The sequence below is a fragment of the Podarcis liolepis genome, assembly GCF_965112155.1.
Source record: "Podarcis liolepis genome assembly, chromosome: 5".
Classification (NCBI taxonomy): domain Eukaryota; kingdom Metazoa; phylum Chordata; class Lepidosauria; order Squamata; family Lacertidae; genus Podarcis; species Podarcis liolepis.
Genome location: NC_139556.1, coordinates 86,667,683 through 86,687,162, shown reverse-complemented (window position 1 = coordinate 86,687,162; position 19,480 = coordinate 86,667,683). Strand labels below are relative to the sequence as shown.

Here is a 19,480-nt window from a genome sequence, read left to right as displayed (position 1 = left end):
CGCTTCTCCCCGATGCCAGCCCCGCAATCTCCGGGGACAGAGGGGAAGGCGCGTGCGCCTTCCCCTCTCTCCCCGGACCCCTTTTGAACCAAGGGGTGGCAACGGGGAGAAGCGATCTTCTCCCCTCCGCCCCTTGCTTCAAAAGAGGGGACAGAGGGAAAGGCGTGCATGCCTTCCCCTCTGTCCCCAGACCCCTTTTGAACCAAGGGGCGGCAACGGGGAGAAGCAATCTTCTCCCCGCCGCCCCTTGCTTTAAACAGGTCCGGGGACAGAGGGGAAGGCGCGCGGCGCTTCCCCTCTGTCCCCGGACGGTCTCCATAGGAACGCATTGATTGATTTTCAATGCATTCCTATGGGAAACTGTGCTTCGCAAGACGAAAAACTCGCAAGAAGAAAAAACTTGCGGAACGAATTAATTTCGTCTTGTGAGGCACCACTGTACTGCAGTTTTGAAAGATTCAGCCTACTAAATTGATCCAAAACGCTGTCCATTTTGAATCCAAGCACGCACAAAACCTTGATCTCAGAAACTACCACGTAAAATTTGTTTGTGGTAGCTTAAGTGGTGTTGAAATGCACAGCAAACCAGCAAACAACTTTCCAAAATAGGTAGCAGACCAGGGAAGAAGTACCCAGTGTTGCTCGGGAATTCTAAGAAACCAAAAAACCCCTGAGGTTTATAAATGGGTAATGAATTTGCTGGTTTCCTGCCATGTTTGGTTAAAACCAAGGCAGTTCAGAAGGGCGCAGTCCGCCAACTTGATTCAAAATGGTTTCCAAACACTAACAAACACCTCTTTCTCTGTCTTGGGAACAATAATGGCAGATTTACATAGTGTCCTGCTTTAGATGAAACCAAATTCAGCAGTCCCAAATCCATTCACAGGGGCTATAAAAGGGGGGGGGGGCGGGTCGCAGTCCAAAGCCAAAACACAGGGGCAGCACAGGAGGCAAAAACCATAGTTATTTCTGCACAAAAAGGCAACTTTACTGAAGTGTTGGTAAGATGTAAACACACACAAAAAATAATTATATGAAAGGCAGGGGCTGAATCAGTTAAACTGCTGGCAATCCTAAGATTATTTCTTGGTGTCTGATGAAGTGCATTTGGGATCAACCTTGATGGTGGCATTTTCTTTTGTGTAGCTGCAGCATAAGAGTTTAATCTCTCAACATGACCAGCTTGTAGTGACGCTGGAAGACCACAAGAGTGCGCTAGAAGCTGCGCAGGTCAGCCAAGAAAATGGCTTTGCATCCACTCTGCTCTTAATGAATGGTGTTTTTGTTTTCGTCTATTTAAAAAAACCTTCCTAACATTTCTTCCCTCTTTTTTTATTTCTGCTGACCACAACTTTTATGCATGCACGCCTTTGGTGGGGGGTGGGGATCTCCGGTTAACAACCAGCTGCCCTCTCGGGATAAGAAATGCATGCTTCGAAGGATTTCTGCTCTGCCAAAATTATAGCGTAGTAAATTGTTTTTGTTTCTTGACAGCTCCATTATGGGCTCGAGTGAATGCATGCATATATGGATAAAAACCACATCTTTCTTTCCTGTCCAGGAGGCTACAAGCTACGGCTTCCATACAGCGGGGCCGTGAGGGTGTGCCTTGGGGGGCCCTGAGCCCCTGGAGCTTTCGCACTGGTCCGTCCCCCCGGATCATATACACCTTCCCACCCCACCCCCTTTTTAAAAAGTGACTTCGTTTGCAGGGCTGCTGAATATTCTGCAGAGTACAGTTCTGGCGAGACCCCAGCCACCTTCCATCTCAGTTTGCTCAGAGACCTAAGCCAGCACCTGTGCATATAAATTAGCTCATGCAAATTTGTGCTAAGGACTTGCAACATAGGAAGCGGAGTCAGACCACCGGTCTCTCTGGCTCGGTATTGTGTCTACAGTGACCCGCAGTGGCTCTCCAGGATTTCAGAGACAGCGGTGTTCCCACTGCTACTTAGATTTGCTGGGGATTGAACCTGAGATCTTCTACATGCAAAGGAGATGATGATATTATTATTATTATTATTATTATTATTATTATTATTATTATTATTACTACTACTACTACTACTACTACTATTATTATTATATTCAATTTGTATACCACCCTTCATCTGAAGGTCTCAAGGCGGGTCAAAGCATAAAAATACAAAATGAATCCACAAAATACATATTAAGAACAAAGCAAACCCATAAGCCACACATGCAACAAAATCATCCAATATAGCAGGACTAGGCAACGCTCTGGACACTCCATCACATTCCTCTGCTATAAGAGGAATTATAGTCTCTGTGGGACGCAGGTGGTGCTGTGGTCTAAACCACTGAGCCTCTTGGGGTTTCCGATCAGAATGTTGGTGGTTTGAATCCCAATGACAGGGTGAGCTCCCGTTGCTCTGCCCCAGCTCCTGCCAACCTAGCAGTTTGAAAGCACACCAGTGCAAGTAGATAAATAGGTACCATTGTGGCAGGGAGGTAAACAGTGTTTCTGTGCACTCTGGTCTCCGTCACAGTGTTCCGTTGTGCCAGAAGTGGCTTAGTCCTGCTGGTCACATGACCTGGAAAGCTGTCTGCAGACAAACACCGACTCCCTTGACCTGAAAGCGAGATGAGCGCCACAACCCCATAGTTGCCTTTGACTGGACTTAACCGTCCAGGGGTCTTCTACCTTTCCCTTAATAGGAGCAGAATAAAGGTCCTCGCAGATGCATGCGATTTTATCCTCAAAATGCTTTGCAAGCAAGTCACAGCGAGCTACTGTTGGCTCTGCCACCTCCTGTGGGCTAGACTGTAAAAGGCCCCGCGCTACCTGGAAAAGCTCTGCCAGATGGCACAATGAGGGTGCAGTGGAGGCAGCAAAGGAAACCTTCTTTTCCGCTCTGCCTTCACTGCCACTAGGCAGGCTCGATGATGAGCCCTCACCAGGGTTCGAGTGCACTCAGCTACAGCCCTTTTCTCTGCAGACAGAGTCTTGTAAGCACCTAGCAAAGCTTCTATGGGAGACCTGTGGCACAACGAAGGGGAAGGGCTGTAGCTCAGTGCTGGGACACATGCTTGGTGTGCAGAAGGTCCCAGTCCCTGGGAACTCCAGGTAAGGCTGGGAAGAACCCCTGCCTGAAACCCTGGAGGTGATTTGCTAGGTGATTTGTCGTGGTTCCACATGGTGTTCCGAGTGCTGGGCTATACTTGCCTGTTTTTAATTTTCTCGTGACGTGTGTCCTTCACCCTCCAAGGAGCTTCAGGGTTATCTCATTTTATCCTTGAGCAGCCCTGCGAGAGAAGTGAAGTCAAGAGATTGCAACTTGGCCCGCACCACCTGGTGAGGCTAGTGGCTTGGCTAGGGCTTTGCATCATTTAATATCCCCCTTCAGCATCGAGGTGTGTTTCCCAGAGAGGCTAGCAAAACTGCGGGGGGAGTACAATTTCATGGTGGTGATGATAATAATAAAACAAAGTGTACAAACCAATACAGCATGTTTAAAATAAACTCAGGTACTCAGTTCACAGCACCTCCTATAGACAGGGAACATCAGTCTGCTTTAATTTTTTTATTTTAAAAGTGCTTGCGTTAATAGGAAAGGAACATCCTTTTTTGCCTGGCACCTACGCTTTAGCAGCCTAGGCACAGGGCTCTAAACTAGCTGCAGTTTCCAGAGTGTCTTCAAAGGCAGCCCCACGCAAAGCGTATTGAAGCAATACAACTTTAAGAGTTACCCAGGGGATGGATGATGAGCTTTGAGTTGCATAGGATAAAGCGGGGGGCGGGGGGGGGGGAGGATTGGCAGGATGCTTAAGTAGGGGAAGAAAACCTTACTGTTTTTTAGGAGCTCAAAGAACTTGAGACAGTTGTTTGCCAAGGGGCTTCTTGCAGTGCGAACTTACTCCAAGGCAGCACCAGATCTATAGCTCAGTGGTAGACTGCAGACTTTACATGCAAAGTCCCAGGTTCCATCCCATTTGTCTCCACTTTTTGAAAGGAGAAGGGTGGGAGAGAGACCTCTGCCCAAGATCTTGGAAAAGCGCTGGGTAGATGGTCCAGTGATCTGACCTTGGTGAAAGGTGGTTTTTTCTGATTCTGCGTCGAGTGGGGGAAACTCTGTTTCGTCATAAGGCAGAGCAGATATTAAAGTGGTCCTTCAAGTGAGCACAAGTATACCTTTTGAAGAGCACCCTCAGCCTTGTTGTTTGGCATTGCAGGCGCAACCCTGCTGGGAAATGCTCCAGGTTATTGGTTTGAGTTGCACCGTGATGAGTTTACAAACCTCTCTTCATCTAAATTGGGTCCTGCAAGCGGGCACATACACTTCTTCTCATAACTTGGCAAGAACCAACTTTGAGATGTTTACATGTGTAAAAGAAGAGACCACGCAGACTCCTAGCACTACACAGCTTATGAAGGGGGTTGTGTGTGCTGGATGTACGCACCGAGGGAGAGGGAGAGGGAGAGCTTCCAGTGTGTTTCAAACTTCTTGTTGACAGGGATGGAGTTGCTCTGCTGCAAAATGAACAACGCTTTGGATGTGTATGGTGTCCTTTTTCGGAGATGAAGCCAGCAGTGTGATGGAGACTGTGCTCTCTATGGCATAACCCCCTACCCCAAATTCCTTTAGGTTCATAGGCTTTTTTGTGTAGGTTCCGTTTTTCTAAAGGCAGCCATGAGACCAAAGAAAAGAACTTGCATTCTCGCCTAGAAACTAACCTGTTGAACTCTTCTGAAATTGTTGACTGTCTCCAGCCTCCAACTTGAAACCCCCTGGCCCCCGTTTTCTGTTTTCCTGTCCCTACAGTTGGTTGGCTTTCTGTGAACATGAGTGTGCTCAGGTCTTGGGGTGTGTGTGTGTGTGTGTGTGTGTGTGTGTGCTCCTTTTGCAAACTCTGCGGTTCCTCCAAGCCTGTTGTGCGTGGCATCCAGTTGGCCACTGTGAGAATAGGATGCTGGACTAGACAGGCCATTGGTTTCATCCGGCAGGCTCTACTTGTGTTCTTGTGCTATTTTGGCTACATAAAAAAATTCCTTCCAGTAGCACCTTAAAGACCAACTAAGTTAGTTCTTGGTATGAGCTTTCGTGTGCATGCACACTTCTTCAGATACACTGAAACAGAAGTTGCCAGATCCTTCTATATAGTGAGGAGGTGGGGAGGGGTATTACTCAGAAGGGTGGTGGGAATGGGAGATTGGCAGATAGCTGAGATGAGCCTGTTGACGACTCTTAACGACTGCAATAGGTCTTACAGGATTTTGGCTACGTTAGGAACAGCGCTCACTGCCTGAGCATTGCATATAGGGGAAATGATGGTGTAGGCATGCCATACAAAGGTCGTAGGCAGAGCTGGCCCATCTGCATGGTGCCGCTCTCCTTTCTTGATGGGGAAGAAAATTATGAATGGGGCAGCTATGTGTGGCAAGCTTCAGCAGCGAACACCCAAAATCACTTTTAGGCTGGAAAGGGTAGGATCACATCTCTTGCCTTTCAGCCATGTGATGCTGCCTTGATGTGGAAAATGTGTTGGTCCACTGCGTATTTTGTTTTACTGAACCACCCATGAAATAACGCTACACCTTTGTTCTGGATAAATTCATTTCCATCATATGTTGGACAATTCCATTAAGAACGGGAAGCTAGTTTCCTTGCAAGCGTTTGAAGAGATGCTTGTGATTGTTCATCACACACACTCATTCGGTCGTTCTCTTTTGGTTGTATCTTTTCAGTTCATGGGACTTTCCCCCTGTTTGCGATTTCCCTCCCCAGCCCCCTCAAAAACGGGTTGAAAGGAAATGTAATAATTCACTTCTGACAGTTCTGTTCCTCTTCTGCGTGGCATGAAAAACTAATCCCCGTTTCTGGGCTGTGGGGATTTTACGCTAGACTTTGCATGCCTGCTGTAATGTATTAAATTGGCACACCCTGGCGCATAGAAAAGATCTCGCTTTAGCACATGGGCGTTTTTGATCGGATGTGCATGTTTAGCTAAAATACCCAACTTGCCTCGGAGCCTCCAGCTTCCCTGCAGTTTTTAATAAGAAGCGGTTCATCTGACAGTGATATCTAATGGTTGCATTTGAATTCTAGTCCCAGGTGGAGGAATACAGACAGCTGAAGGAGACGCTCAAAAAGATGCCTAGCTTCCAGAAGCCAGAAAATTTTGAGCAGCAACATGTCCTGCCGGTGACATCAGCGCCTTCCCCTCTAGGGGACGCCAAAGCACATGGCCCTGACATGGTTGAAGAGCAAAAGGAGGTAATATTGGCTGACTGGCCAAGTCATCTCAGTGGCGTAGCGTGGGGGGTGCAGGGGGGGCCAGCCACACCGGGCGCAACATCTGGGGGGGGCGCGCTCGCACTCTCAGCTCTCTGCCCCTACCTGGCTCACTCACTCTCTCTCACTGCAGTGCTGGCTGTGCGAATCCGATCGGAGCCGCCGGGTCGCTGCCCACTGTGCTCCCACATTGCTGTTTTTGCTATTTCCATTTTTAGTAATGGTGGCGGTGGATCTAATTTAGCCTGTGTGGTACCATTGGCTGTTGCTGAGCAAAATTTGTGTCTAACGTTGCAAAAGCATCTTATTGGTTAGATAGATGGCATTTGCAAACAAGAGGGGAGGGTGAGATTTGTTAGTTTCATATGTTTAAACTGTTCATAGCAGAATCACAGAAGCTGACTTTCTGGGATTTGAATGCTTAATTTATTTATGGTCTCTGTATCCTGAACTTTTGATCTCAAGGGATCCCCGAAAGACTCAAGGTGACTTGCACAGAATACTTCAAAAACAGAAATCGATACTGAGCAATATAAAAACAGCATAAAAATCGTGAGCCCCTCACGGGCCTGGCCTTGATGCTCAGCATGTTGCAGCAAATAAGTTCTGGAGAGTCCACCGTGGCTGACGCCAGCCTCCTTTTTTGAAAACAATTTTTCAGGTCCCAATGCTCTGTAGAGAATCACTGCAGCTACAGCTGTTGCAGTCTTCACGATGTTCAGTGCTGCTGGGCCCAGTGGCATTCTGGGAAAATGAAGATGGTTTCGGCTGCTACAACCCCTTCACCCAGCACTGTTTGGCTTCCCTTGACTGGGACACTAGACCTCTGTTGATGCACCCTAGAGCAGCATTAACTGTTGACTCGTGTTAAGCTTGTGATATAATAATAATGATGATGATGATGATGATAATAATAATAATAATTTGTTTGGCATTGCACGTGTGATATTTTACTGTATTTTTGGTTTTTATGGAAGCCGCCCAGAGTGGCTGGGGAGGCCCAGCCAGATGGGCGGGGTATAAATAATAAATTATTATTATTATTATTATTATTATTATTATTATTATTATTATTATTATTTTATTTATTTGTACCCCAGCCACATTTATTATTTGTACCCCAGCCACAGAGACCAAAAATACACTAAAATGTCACACATTAAAAACTTCCCTGAACAGGGCTGCCTTAAGATGTCTTCTGAATGTCAGGTAGTTGTTTATCGCTTTGACATCTGGTGGGAGGGCGTTCCACAGGGCGGGCGCCACTACCGAGAAGGCCCTCTGCCTGGTTCCCTGTAGCTTTGCTTCTCGCAATGAGGGAACCGCCAGAAGGCCCTCGGCGCTGGACCTCAGTGTCCGGGCAGAACGATGGGGGTGGAGACGCTCCTTCAGGTATACAGGACTGAGGCCGTTTAGGGCTTTAAAGGTCAATACCAACACTTTGAATTGTGCTCAGAAACGTACTGGGAGCCAATGTAGGTCTTCAAGACTGGTGTTATGTGGTCCCCAGTCATCAGTCTAGCTGCCGCATTCTGGATTAGTTGTAGTTTCCGGGTCACCTTCAAAGGTAGCCCCACATAGAGCGCATTGCAGTAGTCTAAGCGGGAGATAACTAGAGCATGCACCACTCTGGCGAGACAGTCTGCGGGCAAGTAGGGTCTCAGCCTGCGTACCAGGTGGAGTTGGTAGGCAGCTGCCCTAGATACAGAATTGACCTGCGCCTCCATGGACAGCTGTGAGTCCAAAATGACTCCCAGGTTGCGCACCTAGTCCTTCAGGGGCACAGTTACCCCATTCAGGACCAGGGAGTCCTCCACACCTGCCCGCCCCCTGTCCCCCCAAAACAATACTTCTGTCTTATCAGGATTCAACCTGAATCCATTAGCTGCCATCCATCCATACTAAGACCCCTAGATCTCTTTTCACGTGCACTACTGGCAAGCCAGGCGTCCCCCGCCTTATATTTGTGCAGCTGGCTCTTCCTATGCGTAGAACCTTACATTTGTCCCTATTGAAAGGCATTTTGTTAGCTTTGGCCCAGTTCTCCATTCTGTTAAGGTCAACTTGAATCCTGATTCTGTTTTCAGTGGCATTAGCTCCCCCTCCCAGGTTGGTGTCATCTGCAGATTTGATGAGCGCCCCCTCATCAAATTTGCTTACTGGGAGGGGCAAGGCAGCAGGGTTTGCACCACACTAACCTCCCACCAACTCTCCCTTCTTCTGGTAAGCAACAATGACCCACCTGCTGGGAAGGTAGTGTAGCAGATCTGCTTCACCTGGCAATTCACGTCCGTGCTGTGTTCATTGTAGGCAAAGGCTTGTCTCCCTTAAGATTAGCCTGCAAGCAAACGTTTGCGTCCTTTGCTGGCTTCGCATATGGATGGGCACATACGTGTGTTGAGCAATGGCTCCTTAGTGAATCCTTGCGCTTAATAAAGCATGGAAGATCTTTGCTCTTTCCAAATGTCACATCATTATAGTTTGAGCAAAAGAAAGCAGCTTAAACCCCCTGGTGTCATCTTGTTTGTATGCGGCACTTTTTTATGTAAAAAGGGCAAATCCGGTTATTATTCTCATTAAAAAATAACAAAACAAAGAAAAAGTCGAGTACAGTGACGGGCTGTCTCTGATCTGTTTATATAAAAACAACACACAAAGCATCAACCCAAGCTCTTGGCGATACATGTTGGGAGACATGGGTTCCATAAACGCTGCCATCGCAGGGTGACTTGATATGAAGAGAAACCGCAGGTTTCCTGGGAAACTGCCAGGGAGATAGTGTCCATCATGAGCCCCCAAGCCGGAGTTCTGGACGTCCATCGGCCTCCCGTACTCATGCAGATCCAACAGTTAGGGGCACAAAGCCTTTGGAATTCCTAGCCACATTCCTAGGCTGGGTGCACCCTCTTTAGCAGCAGAAAGCACAGTCAAAAGCTTGCACCGCAGAAGAGCAGAAGAGCATATTTACAGACTTTATTTAGAACATGAACAGAACAAAAGAATACACGTCCATTCTATCAGCGTGTCTGAGCCGACTGAGAAAACGAAAGGAATCAGCAAAACGTAAACATCCTGTGAATAGGACATGCGCAGACTCTGTAACTTACAAAAGCCTGCTCCCTTTTAAGGTGGAACGGAAATATCCTAACATCCTCCCCCTTTCCGTGTAACCTGTTGTACCTGTGGTTCACTCAATTGCAACCTTTGTACATAAACCTTAAGTTGTTCTCTGTTAACAACCTTAGACAACAGATCAGCAGGAATTTCATTTCCTGCCATGTAGGACACCTGAATCAGTCCTTTCTGAATACACTCTCTTGCACGATGTAGCTTAATCTGCAAGTACTTGGTTCTCTGCTTGCAACTCTCCGAGTTCAGCAAAGCCAAACATGATCTATTGTCTTGATACACTTGTATAGGACATTTCACAGACACCCTGATGTCCTTAAACAGTTGCATCAACCATTCACAATCCATGAGTGAAAATGACAGAGCATTGAGTTCTGCTTCACAGGAACTTAGGCTCACTGTTGTTTGCTTCTTGCACAACCAGTCAAACAGGCAGTGGTTGTACATGTAGCACACACCAGAAGTGCTTGTACCATCCGTGGTGTCACTTCCAAAACTTGCATCTGCAAAGATTTCAAGACCTCCAGTCTTCTGACTGGTGAACCTCAGCCTGTAGTGCATAGTCCCTTTCAAATAGCGGGCTATGCGCTTCAGAGCTTTCCAATCCTGAACCGTAGGATTGTTGGCATGTCTGCTAAGCAGATTACAGCTTACAGCAATGTCAGGTCTTGAACATCTGGCAATGAAATTCAGCTTGCCTAGAATGCATCTGTATAGCGTTGTGTCAGAAAACGCTTCAGCAGTACTGTCTACCTGGTAACCTGTCACCATCGGTGTGTCTGCTGGGTTTGCATCAACCAAATTCAACCTGGTTAATACATCAGCAATTTTCTGTGTTTGGTGTACCAGAAAATTACCTGCTTGGTCCCTCTCCACCTGCAGAGAAAGATAGTTGGATACCTCACCAAGATCCTTCATGTCAAAGTGCTCCTTCAGTTGAGCTAGGGTGCTTTGGTAAAAAGCCTGATTCTTCCAAAACATCAGAAGATCATCAACAAAACATAAACAATACAGTTTGTTTTGCCCCTCCTCCTTGACAAACACACATGGATCAGCTTTGCCCTGGTGAAAACCTAGAGAAAGCAATGTCTCAGTGAGTTTTGTGTTCCAACACCTGGCACTCTGCTTGAGACCATATAAGGATTTCCGCAGTTTACAGACCATACCCTTCTGTATCTCCATCCCATCAGGTGGAAGCATGAACAGCTGTTCATTCAAAATCCCGTACAAAAAAGCTGTATTAATGTCGTGGTGGGAAACATGCAGTTTCTCCTCCGCAGCGATCTTGAGCATCAGCCGAATGCTCTCATATTTGACTGTGGGTGAGTAGGTCTCGTGGTAATCCTGTCCTGGTACCTGTGAAAAACCTCTGGCAACCAATCTGGCTTTGTGTCTGACTACCTTGCCATTCTGGTCTGTCTTGGCCTTGAAGACCCATTTGCTGCCAACCAGTCTCATTCCTGGGACTACCGGTACCAGTTCCCAAGTTTGGTTCCTGTTCAAGGAATCAACTTCAGCCTTCATGGCATTAAGCCAAGGCTCAGCATCTTTAGAGGTTAACTCCTGAACCTCTTTGAAGCTTGAAGGTTCCCATACCTTCTCTGAGCTACTAAGAACAGCTGTTGCTGTCTTAGCAAACTCATCAGCATACCTCTTTGGAGGTCTGCCCTTGGTCGCCCTTTCAGATCTGCGTACTAGACGCAAGTCTTCTGGACTCATCTCCTCTTTCTTAGGAGAAAAGTGACCAATGGTGAACAGTGGTTCTTCCAGTTCATTGTCAGACGCATCAGATGGTCTGACTGAGGCCTTTGCGCTCTGGTAGTCTGCTGTGTCATCACTTTCACTGACATCAGCAGCAGCGCCGCCCACTGAACTGGAATCCGAACTCTGATCATCATCATCATCATCCTCATCCTCATCATCATCAGCAGCAGCTTTCTCATCTTTAGCTGCTTGCTTGACATCACCTTCATCCTCCTCTGGGTAACTCTGGAAAATTCCCACATTTTCCCCCCACTTAGGATTGTACTCAACACTCCTTGTGAACTTAATGGACTTAGAGTCAGTCATCCATACCCTGTACGCACCTTTTTCGTACCCCATGAACAAACCATGTGCCCCACGCTTCCCAAGCTTGTTGGTTTGTTGTGTGCGTACCCACATGTCCGAACCAAAAATCCTCATGTGTTTGGTGTTGGGTTTCTTACCAAACATCTTCTCATAGGGGGTACAACCAATGGGTGATGACAATCTGCGATTAACGGTATAAACCAAATTCCCCAGAGCTTCCCCCCAAAACTTATCAGGGAGATTGGCATCATGCAACAAGGTTTTGATTCCTTGCAGCAATGTTTGATTTGCTCTCTCCGCAAGCCCATTCATCCATGGCGATCTGGGCGTTGACATGTCATGCTGGATTCCCTTCTCAGTCAGGAAAGCTTCAAACTGCTGAGAAGTAAACTCCCCGCCCCGATCAGTAAACAAGCAAGAAATACGTTTACCGTGCACATTCTCCAACCAAGCACAGAATTCCTTAAACTTCGGAAACGCTTGCGATTTCTGTTCGAGCAAATACACATGAATGAACCTGGAAAAAGAATCAATCAGAATCATGAAGTACCTTGCTCCTCCTAAAGAGGGCGCTAGTGGACCAACCAGGTCCGCATGCACTAGCTGGTAGGGTTTGGAAGCCTGCCTGCTAGACTCCTTGCCTTTTGGAGCAACCTTCACCTTGTTCTCTGCACAAGATACACATTTCATGTGAAATTTACAGGGTTTGATGTTCAAACCTTCAACCACCTCTGGCATCTTGGCCAGTGCCTTCCAAGAGAGGTGACAAAATCTTCGATGCGCATCATGAATGCAACCTGCATGAAGAACTTTGTTAGTTTGTGCAACACAACAAGAATCAGCATTAGAAACAATAGCAGTGTCATCATAAGTTATATGGAACAAACCATCCATAAACTTTGCATGCAAATAGTCCTCTTTGCCTTTACTGATGACACAGACGCTCCTCTTGAAGGAAATCTGAAAACCACGCCCAGTAAGCTGTGGGACGCTCAACAAGTTGCTCGCCGCGCCTGGAACATATAGTACACCGCTGATGGTTGTGTGCAAACTTGCAAGTTTCACAGTCCCTACTCCAGCAATTTGCAACGTCCTTCCATCAGCCAGGTGGATCTCACCTTCCTGTGGCTTGAAGGAGATAAAGAGATGCCTGTCCTTGGAAACGTGGCGGCTGGCACCTGAGTCCACAATAAACCTTCCTTTGGCTGTTGGAGCAGTCTTTACAGCAAGCAAACCCTTGTTTTCCAGCGGTTTGGGCTTTTGCAGCTTGCCCCCCTGCTGCTCCTGGCCAGCAGACTTGCCTTTAGCCTTTGGTGAAGCTGTGCCAGCAAGCAAAATCTTGCTTTCCACTGGCGTGGGCTTTTGCAGCTCACCCCCCTGCTTCTGGCCATCTGCAGACGTGCCTTTAGCCTTTGGTGAAGCTGTGCCAGTAAACAACGCTTTGTTTTTCCCTGGCGCCGCGGGCTCTTCACCCTCCCTCTGCTCCTGGCCATCTGCAGGCATCTGTTTACCTTTGCCTTTCCGGCTTCTGCAAAGGCGATGGCCTTGGTTCCCATGAGAAACAGAGCTCTCAGCTGCCGACTCCTTGGCTCCCCCTGGAGGCTGGAATGCTGCCTGGGATGACGTGACGGTCAGCTCCCCCTGCAGCTTGCAACCGGTGCCCTCAGCATCCCTGCAATCACCCGCATTCTGGGAAACAGCTAGGACCTCCGATGCAGTCAAACTCTGGGCTGGGATTACTGGCTTGCGAGCTTTTTTCAAAGCAGTCCACATTGCACGTGCAGTGGTGTTGCCAGCCAGCGTCTTAATTTCCTCAAGAGATACAGATAGGACTATTATGTCTATCGCTTTCAAATTCTGCGATTTCCATTTCTCTGTCAGAGGAACTGGGGGGGCTTCAGAAACAACATGCCACACCCCAAACTGACGCAGGAAAGATTCACACCATTTTGCCCAGGTTTCATAATTCTGCCCATCCAACTTAGGACACGGAGCATCTCCAGAAGCTTGGAAAAATTCCATTCCAGCTTTTACTTTAGCTGTGAGTCTATTTATGCCTTCTCAGACTCCTTATCTTGGCAGCTATTAATCACGAAGCCTTTTTGGCTCAGCTCCCAGGCCAATTTAGCCTTGCCGGAGATCAAAAGCTCTTTGCCGAGGTAAACAGAAAAGCCAAAAGCCTCCCTCTTTTCTTTCGCTTTTCCCACCGTACCTCTTAAACGCAGTCTGTTGCAGCTTTACTCTCCTGTAGGTGCTGTGAATCTGGGCCCATAACCTTGTTGTTGGGAAACTGCCAGGGAGATAGTGTCCATCATGAGCCCCCAAGCCGGAGTTCTGGACGTCCATCGGCCTCCCGTACTCATGCAGATCCAACAGTTAGGGGCACAAAGCCTTTGGAATTCCTAGCCACATTCCTAGGCTGGGTGCACCCTCTTTAGCAGCAGAAAGCACAGTCAAAAGCTTGCACCGCAGAAGAGCAGAAGAGCATATTTACAGACTTTATTTAGAACATGAACAGAACATAAGAATACACGTCCATTCTATCAGCGTGTCTGAGCCGACTGAGAACACGAAAGGAATCAGCAAAACGTAAACATCCTGTGAATAGGACATGCGCAGACTCTGTAACTTACAAAAGCCTGCTCCCTTTTAAGGTGGAACGGAAATATCCTAACAGTTCAAACGTGAAGGATTTGTGCAGGCAACTGAACTCTAATTGGAGCATTTCCGTAATCAAAATAAGATCCCTTTTTCTTAGGGCTGATTTCACACCTGGGTGCCTGCCAACTGATGTCCCATCCCCTTGAAGACTCTCGGCTCCGATTCACAACTGAATGTGTGAGCTGCCTCTGCTGGAATATGTTGTGCTCATGGGCGATGGTGGGGTGATAGGAAAGCTTTGACTTCTCTGAGCGTTTGGCAGCCGACAGGCTGGCCTGTTGTGTGAACTCTTCCCTTGGATATATGCCCACACTTCTAAGGAGAGGAGAACTGCTTTACTGAACATTTAGGTCTGTGCAGTCTGGCATTTATACCACCAGTGATCAGCCACATGCTTTGGGGAAGCAAACCAGGCAGGCAAGAAGCCATGGCCCATGCCACAAATCCCCCATCGCCTATCACATTTAAGAAATAAAGATGCTTTAGTTGAGATTCCTGCATTGCAGGGGGTTGGGCTGGATGACCCTCAGGGTCCCTTCCAACTCTATGATTCTGTGATTTTATTCTACGCCAGTGTGGCGTAGTGGTTAAGAGCGGTAGTCTCGTAATCTGGTGAACCGGGTTCGTGTCTCCGCTCCGCCACATGCAGCTACTGGGTGACCTTGGGCCAGTCACACTTCTCTGAAGTCTCTCAGCCGTACTCGCCTCACAGAGTGTTTGTTGTGGGGGAGGAAGGGAAAGGAGAATGTTAGCCGCTTTGAGATAAAGCGGGATATCAAATCCAAACCCTTCTTCTTCTACACTGCTAAGTATCCGCTTTAAAGCTCATATTTCCTCTGTGCTCCTTGCCTTTGTTGTACGTTTTCATATCTTGCATTATTGTGTGTTGAACGTATTTTAGTTGTGTTTCATGACGTTGTATTTTCTTTTTAATTGTTGCAAGCTGCCCTGAGTGGTTCATAAGCACTTAGAGGGATGGGCTAGAAGTCTCTCTATATTAAAAAATAAAATAAAATAAATCAGCAGCAGAGTCTTTGAAACGGGCCATTTGAAGTTTAATATTCTGCACTGTTGCAGATTACGCTAAATGGTGATCAGCCACTGGGGGGAGAAGAAGCCAACAGAGCAATCCACTTGGAAGGAAGAGAAGGCAGAGCCGAGCCGTTTCATCCTGAAAGAAAAGCCAATGAAGGTCACCCGCTGCGGGAGCTCAATATTCAGCAGAAGCAAGAGGCGGGAGAAGACGAGGAGCAACGTGTGGAACAGGTTGCAGAGGAGCACAAGAAGGAACTCGAGGAGGAAGAGATGGAGCAAGCTGGGCAGCCTGAACGCTTGACAGAGGATCTTGACCAAGGCAACTTGGAGCATGAATGGAAGGAGAAAGGGCAGGCTGACGAGGAAGAAGCCAACACCCTGGGCGAACACCATCATTCGGAGGTGAGCTGTTGGTGAAATAGACACATAAATAAGAGCACTGTCATGCTTTGCATAGTAATAGCACCCCTCTGTGTTCAGCGGGGTTGCACTGTTCAACACACCAGCTAGGAAATAAGCCCCATTAAATCTATCGGGACTCATTGCCCAGTAAGTCAGTTTGGAATTGCAATTTAAGCAGCAGGGAGAGAGAGGGGGGCTTGAAACAATTTAGCTGGTTTTGCTTTGCCAGTCACAAACAAGCCCTTTCAGAATGGAGGCTGGGGCACCGCACATACCATGACCGGAGGGGTGTGCTGCAATTTGCAAAGGGCAAGGGATGGAGCCTGCCAGTGCAATGCTGTCGCTGTCACCCTACTGATTAATTGGATGTGCGCAGCCCCGGCCACACTTTGGAAAGGGAATCGTGCCACTTTGAAATGCAGTGCATGCTATATCTTACAGAATGCAATGTGCTGTGTGACGGATGCAGTTGGTAACACTAGTTGTCTTCCCATTTCTAAAATTTGCAAGCAAGGAGGGGTGGGGGGTGGGGGAGCAACTTGTTGCACGATCTCTCTATTAACCTTTCGAAAAAGAAATCACATTCATCACCCTGGGACACTGGAAGCCAGAGCGAATTTCTAGATTCCTTTTTCGAAACACATTTTTGTGTGCTTAAATAGCAGGCACCCCACCCTGTTTATTCTCTAAATCCTCCGCCTTGTTTAGACTGTCACCTTAGCTGGTGCTCAATTTGAAATCCAGCTGCATTACTGGCAGAGGCAGCAGCCGGAACATTTATTCAGCTTTAATTCGTGGCCAAGCAGCCTGCATCATGCATGCCATAAGTGGTGTAGGCAACAGGAATCGTGGGCAGGAGCCAGAAGGGAGTCTGGGCCTGGTTATGTCAATGAAGCAGATCGGACACTCTTTTCTTTCCAGCGTTGTGTTGCTTCCTGGCCCAGGAATCATATGAGTATTATATAAGTGTGTGCATGCATGCATACACATACATACATATGCACTGTAGGGCGCGCTGCAGTGACTCTCTCACTGGGAGTGGAGGGGCAATAGCTCAATGGTAAAGGTAAAGGTAAAGGGACCCCTGACCATTAGGTCCAGTCGTGACCAACTCTGGGGTTGCGGCGCACATCTCGCTTTATTGGCCGAGGGAGCCGGCGTACAGCTTCCGGGTCATGTGGCCAGCATGACTAAGCTGCTTCTGGCGAACCAGAGCAGCGCACGGAAACACTGTTTACCTTCCTGCCAGAGTGGTACCTATTTATTTACTTGCACTTTGACGTGCTTTCGAACTGCTAGGTTGGCAGGAGCAGGGACCGAGCAACGGGAGCTCACCCCGTCACAGGGATTCGAACCGCCGACCTTCTGATCGGCAAGTCCTAGGCTCTGTGGTTTAACCCACAGCGCCACCTGCGTCCCTCTATCTCAATGGTAGAGAACATGTTTTGCATGCAGAAGGTCTCAGGTTCAGTTCCTGGCATCACCAGAGGGGTGACCGTTGTCAGAAACCTTGGAGATCTGCTGCCAGGTATCTTCAAACATTTCAGACCCATGGCACACTTTTAACCCAAACATGCATTTAGGGGACCCATTTCTCAGCCTTTTACAATATGTTTGCATGGTGGCAGTGCTCCTATTGTGACCCACCTTGGATCAGGTCTTGACCCACTAGCAGGTCCTTAACCCACCAGCTGAAGACGGTAATGTAGACTGTACTGAACTAGGTGGACCGCTGGTCTGGCTCTCTATAAGGCAACTTCCTCTCAATTAAATTTGTTAAGGCTTTTAGCCCAGTTGGAAACATCATTAAAAATAAAAGCGGCAATATAATAAAAGAGCCCTTTATAAGTTGTATGTAATCTGCAGGCAGTATAGTTGTGTTTGATGGCAGAATCTGTTCTTACCATTTACCTTTGTGAGTCCAGAGCACTCTTCCTTGCATCCAGATGTGCCCTAATATTTTGACAGGCCATTTTAATTCTGTAAGCAGCCTGCCTCAAGGAACCGAGCATCTCAAGGGTACAGTGCATACAGGTCATGTTTTGTGTAGAGCTGTAAATAGAATCTCGGAGAGATGGCTCTGCCTTCTGGGTCATGTCTCAGGGGTGCAAAAATCTGCTTGTTCCTTTGGTTTCAGCCCAGGACCTTGTTGGTGTTTATCTGACTAACAAAGTCATCCTGTATTTCAAGCTTCATTAGAACTCATGAGTGTCCCTCAGCCCAGAGTCTTGGCTGATGCTCAAATCGTTACGTGAAATGTATTTCCCCTGGGGCTCCTGCCCAACTTTAGAGGGTTTCCTGGCTAAAAGCATCCCAAATTTCCCGTGTGTGTGTGTGAGAGAGAGAGAGAGGGGGGGGGAGAGAGTTAGGTTTTCTTTCAAGCCCTCTTTCTGACTGGGCATCCACCTGTCATTTCCCTCCATTATTTTTGGTCCTATCATCTATGGAAGGAAGAGATTCTGGGATTTGGGGGAGAAGTTGTGGTGGAACGCTTGAAATGCTTTGATCTCATTGATAAAGGAGGGTCCTGGCCAAAACAGTGGCCAAAAGGCTACTGTTTTAATCTATTTGCAATATTTCATTCTCCCTTTCTCCCCCTCAGGGAGGGGTTAATCCTCTTTCCCTTTTTTTTTAATCCTCACGACGACCCAGAAAGTGATGGGCTCTCCTTCCTTGGAGGTTTTTAAGCAGAGGTTGGATGGCCATCTGTCATGGATGCCTTAGTTGAGATTCCTGCATCGCAGGGGGTTGGATGAGATGGCCGTAGGGGTCCCTTCCGTCTGTATAGCCCAGCAGCGACTAGCAGTGGCTTCCAGGCTCTTGCAACAAGTTTTTTCTGCCCCCTGTGCTACATGTTTCTTTTAAGTGGAGGTGATGGGGATTGAACCCTGGGCCTTCTGCATTCAGAGCCTATGCTTTTCCACTGAGGTACTGTTCTTGCAGTTCGTTCTGCCTTTATTTACTCAAGCCTTTTCTTACTTAGGTCTTTACTTTAAGCTATTTGTCTTGGCCCAGGAACCACCGAAGGTGAAGACAATAACCCGATACAAATCTGCCTACGAGGAGCAGCTGGAACAACAGCGGCTGGCCGTCCAGCGAGCGGAGGAGGCCAATCGACTCAGAGAACAACAGGAGTCTCTGCACCAGGGGAGACTACAAGAGCAGTTGCTACGGCAGCAGCAGCTTCAGGAGCGAGAGCTGACACTGCGCAGGCAGGCAGAGCAGGGCGAAGAGCAATTTAAACACCGCCTAAGGTTATCTTTCTAAAATGCACTTTTGGCTCCTGTCGGCCTCTGAGAAAGGAGGTTAGCTCAGGTTGCCTCAGACTTTGACAGTGACAAGAATTGCCAGAACCTTCTGGAACCTTCTGGTACTTTCTTCAAACCCCTGCTGGGAGGTCAGGGCCTTTGTGGGGGGGGGGGGAGTCAGGCTGCTAATATGCTACCCATGAGAAGGTGCAGGCCGATCCACTTCTCCACTGCTGCCAGTGGAGCAGGATAAAGATGCGGGCCATTCCTTGACCTGTACCATGTCCTGTCAGCAAGCATTTAGAAAATGGCGTTCGCCATGGGCGCCTACAAACTGGCTTTTCAAGTGTCTGCTGTCAGGAATCCTTTTTGCATTCTATTGCCTTAAAGCAGGGGATCTTTTTCCTGACTCAGGGCCACATTCCCTCTAGGGAAGTCTTGCAGGGGCCACATGCCAGTGGTGGGCAAGCCTAGTAGGTGGAATAGTGGGTGCTGACCTTTAAAGCCCTAAACGGCCTCGGTCCTGTATAACTGAAGGAGCGTCTCCACCCCCATGGTTCAGGCCGGACACTGAGATCCAGTGCCGAGGGCCTTCTGGTAGTTCCCTCATTGTGAGAAGTGAGGTTACAGGGAACCAGACAGGGGGCCTTCTCGGTAGTGGCACCTGCCCTGTGGAACGCC

At 47.9% G+C, this 19,480-nt stretch overlaps 1 protein-coding gene and 1 long non-coding RNA gene across 2 annotated transcripts in view; both read left to right on the top strand.

Annotated features, from left to right (window-relative positions):
• Positions 1 to 19,480, top strand: part of LOC310707521 — a 140,840-nt gene that overhangs the window by 31,354 nt on the left and 90,006 nt on the right. The gene's annotated exons all lie outside the window — the stretch shown is intronic.
• GOLIM4 (golgi integral membrane protein 4) overlaps positions 1 to 19,480 on the top strand; it is a 61,430-nt gene that overhangs the window by 28,700 nt on the left and 13,250 nt on the right. Inside the window, exons 7-10 of the mRNA XM_083504133.1 lie at positions 1,147 to 1,230; positions 6,069 to 6,236; positions 15,192 to 15,551; positions 18,567 to 18,805. Coding sequence (XP_083360259.1) covers positions 1,147 to 1,230; positions 6,069 to 6,236; positions 15,192 to 15,551; positions 18,567 to 18,805 — 851 coding nt within the window. The remainder of the gene's footprint in view (positions 1 to 1,146; positions 1,231 to 6,068; positions 6,237 to 15,191; positions 15,552 to 18,566; positions 18,806 to 19,480) is intronic.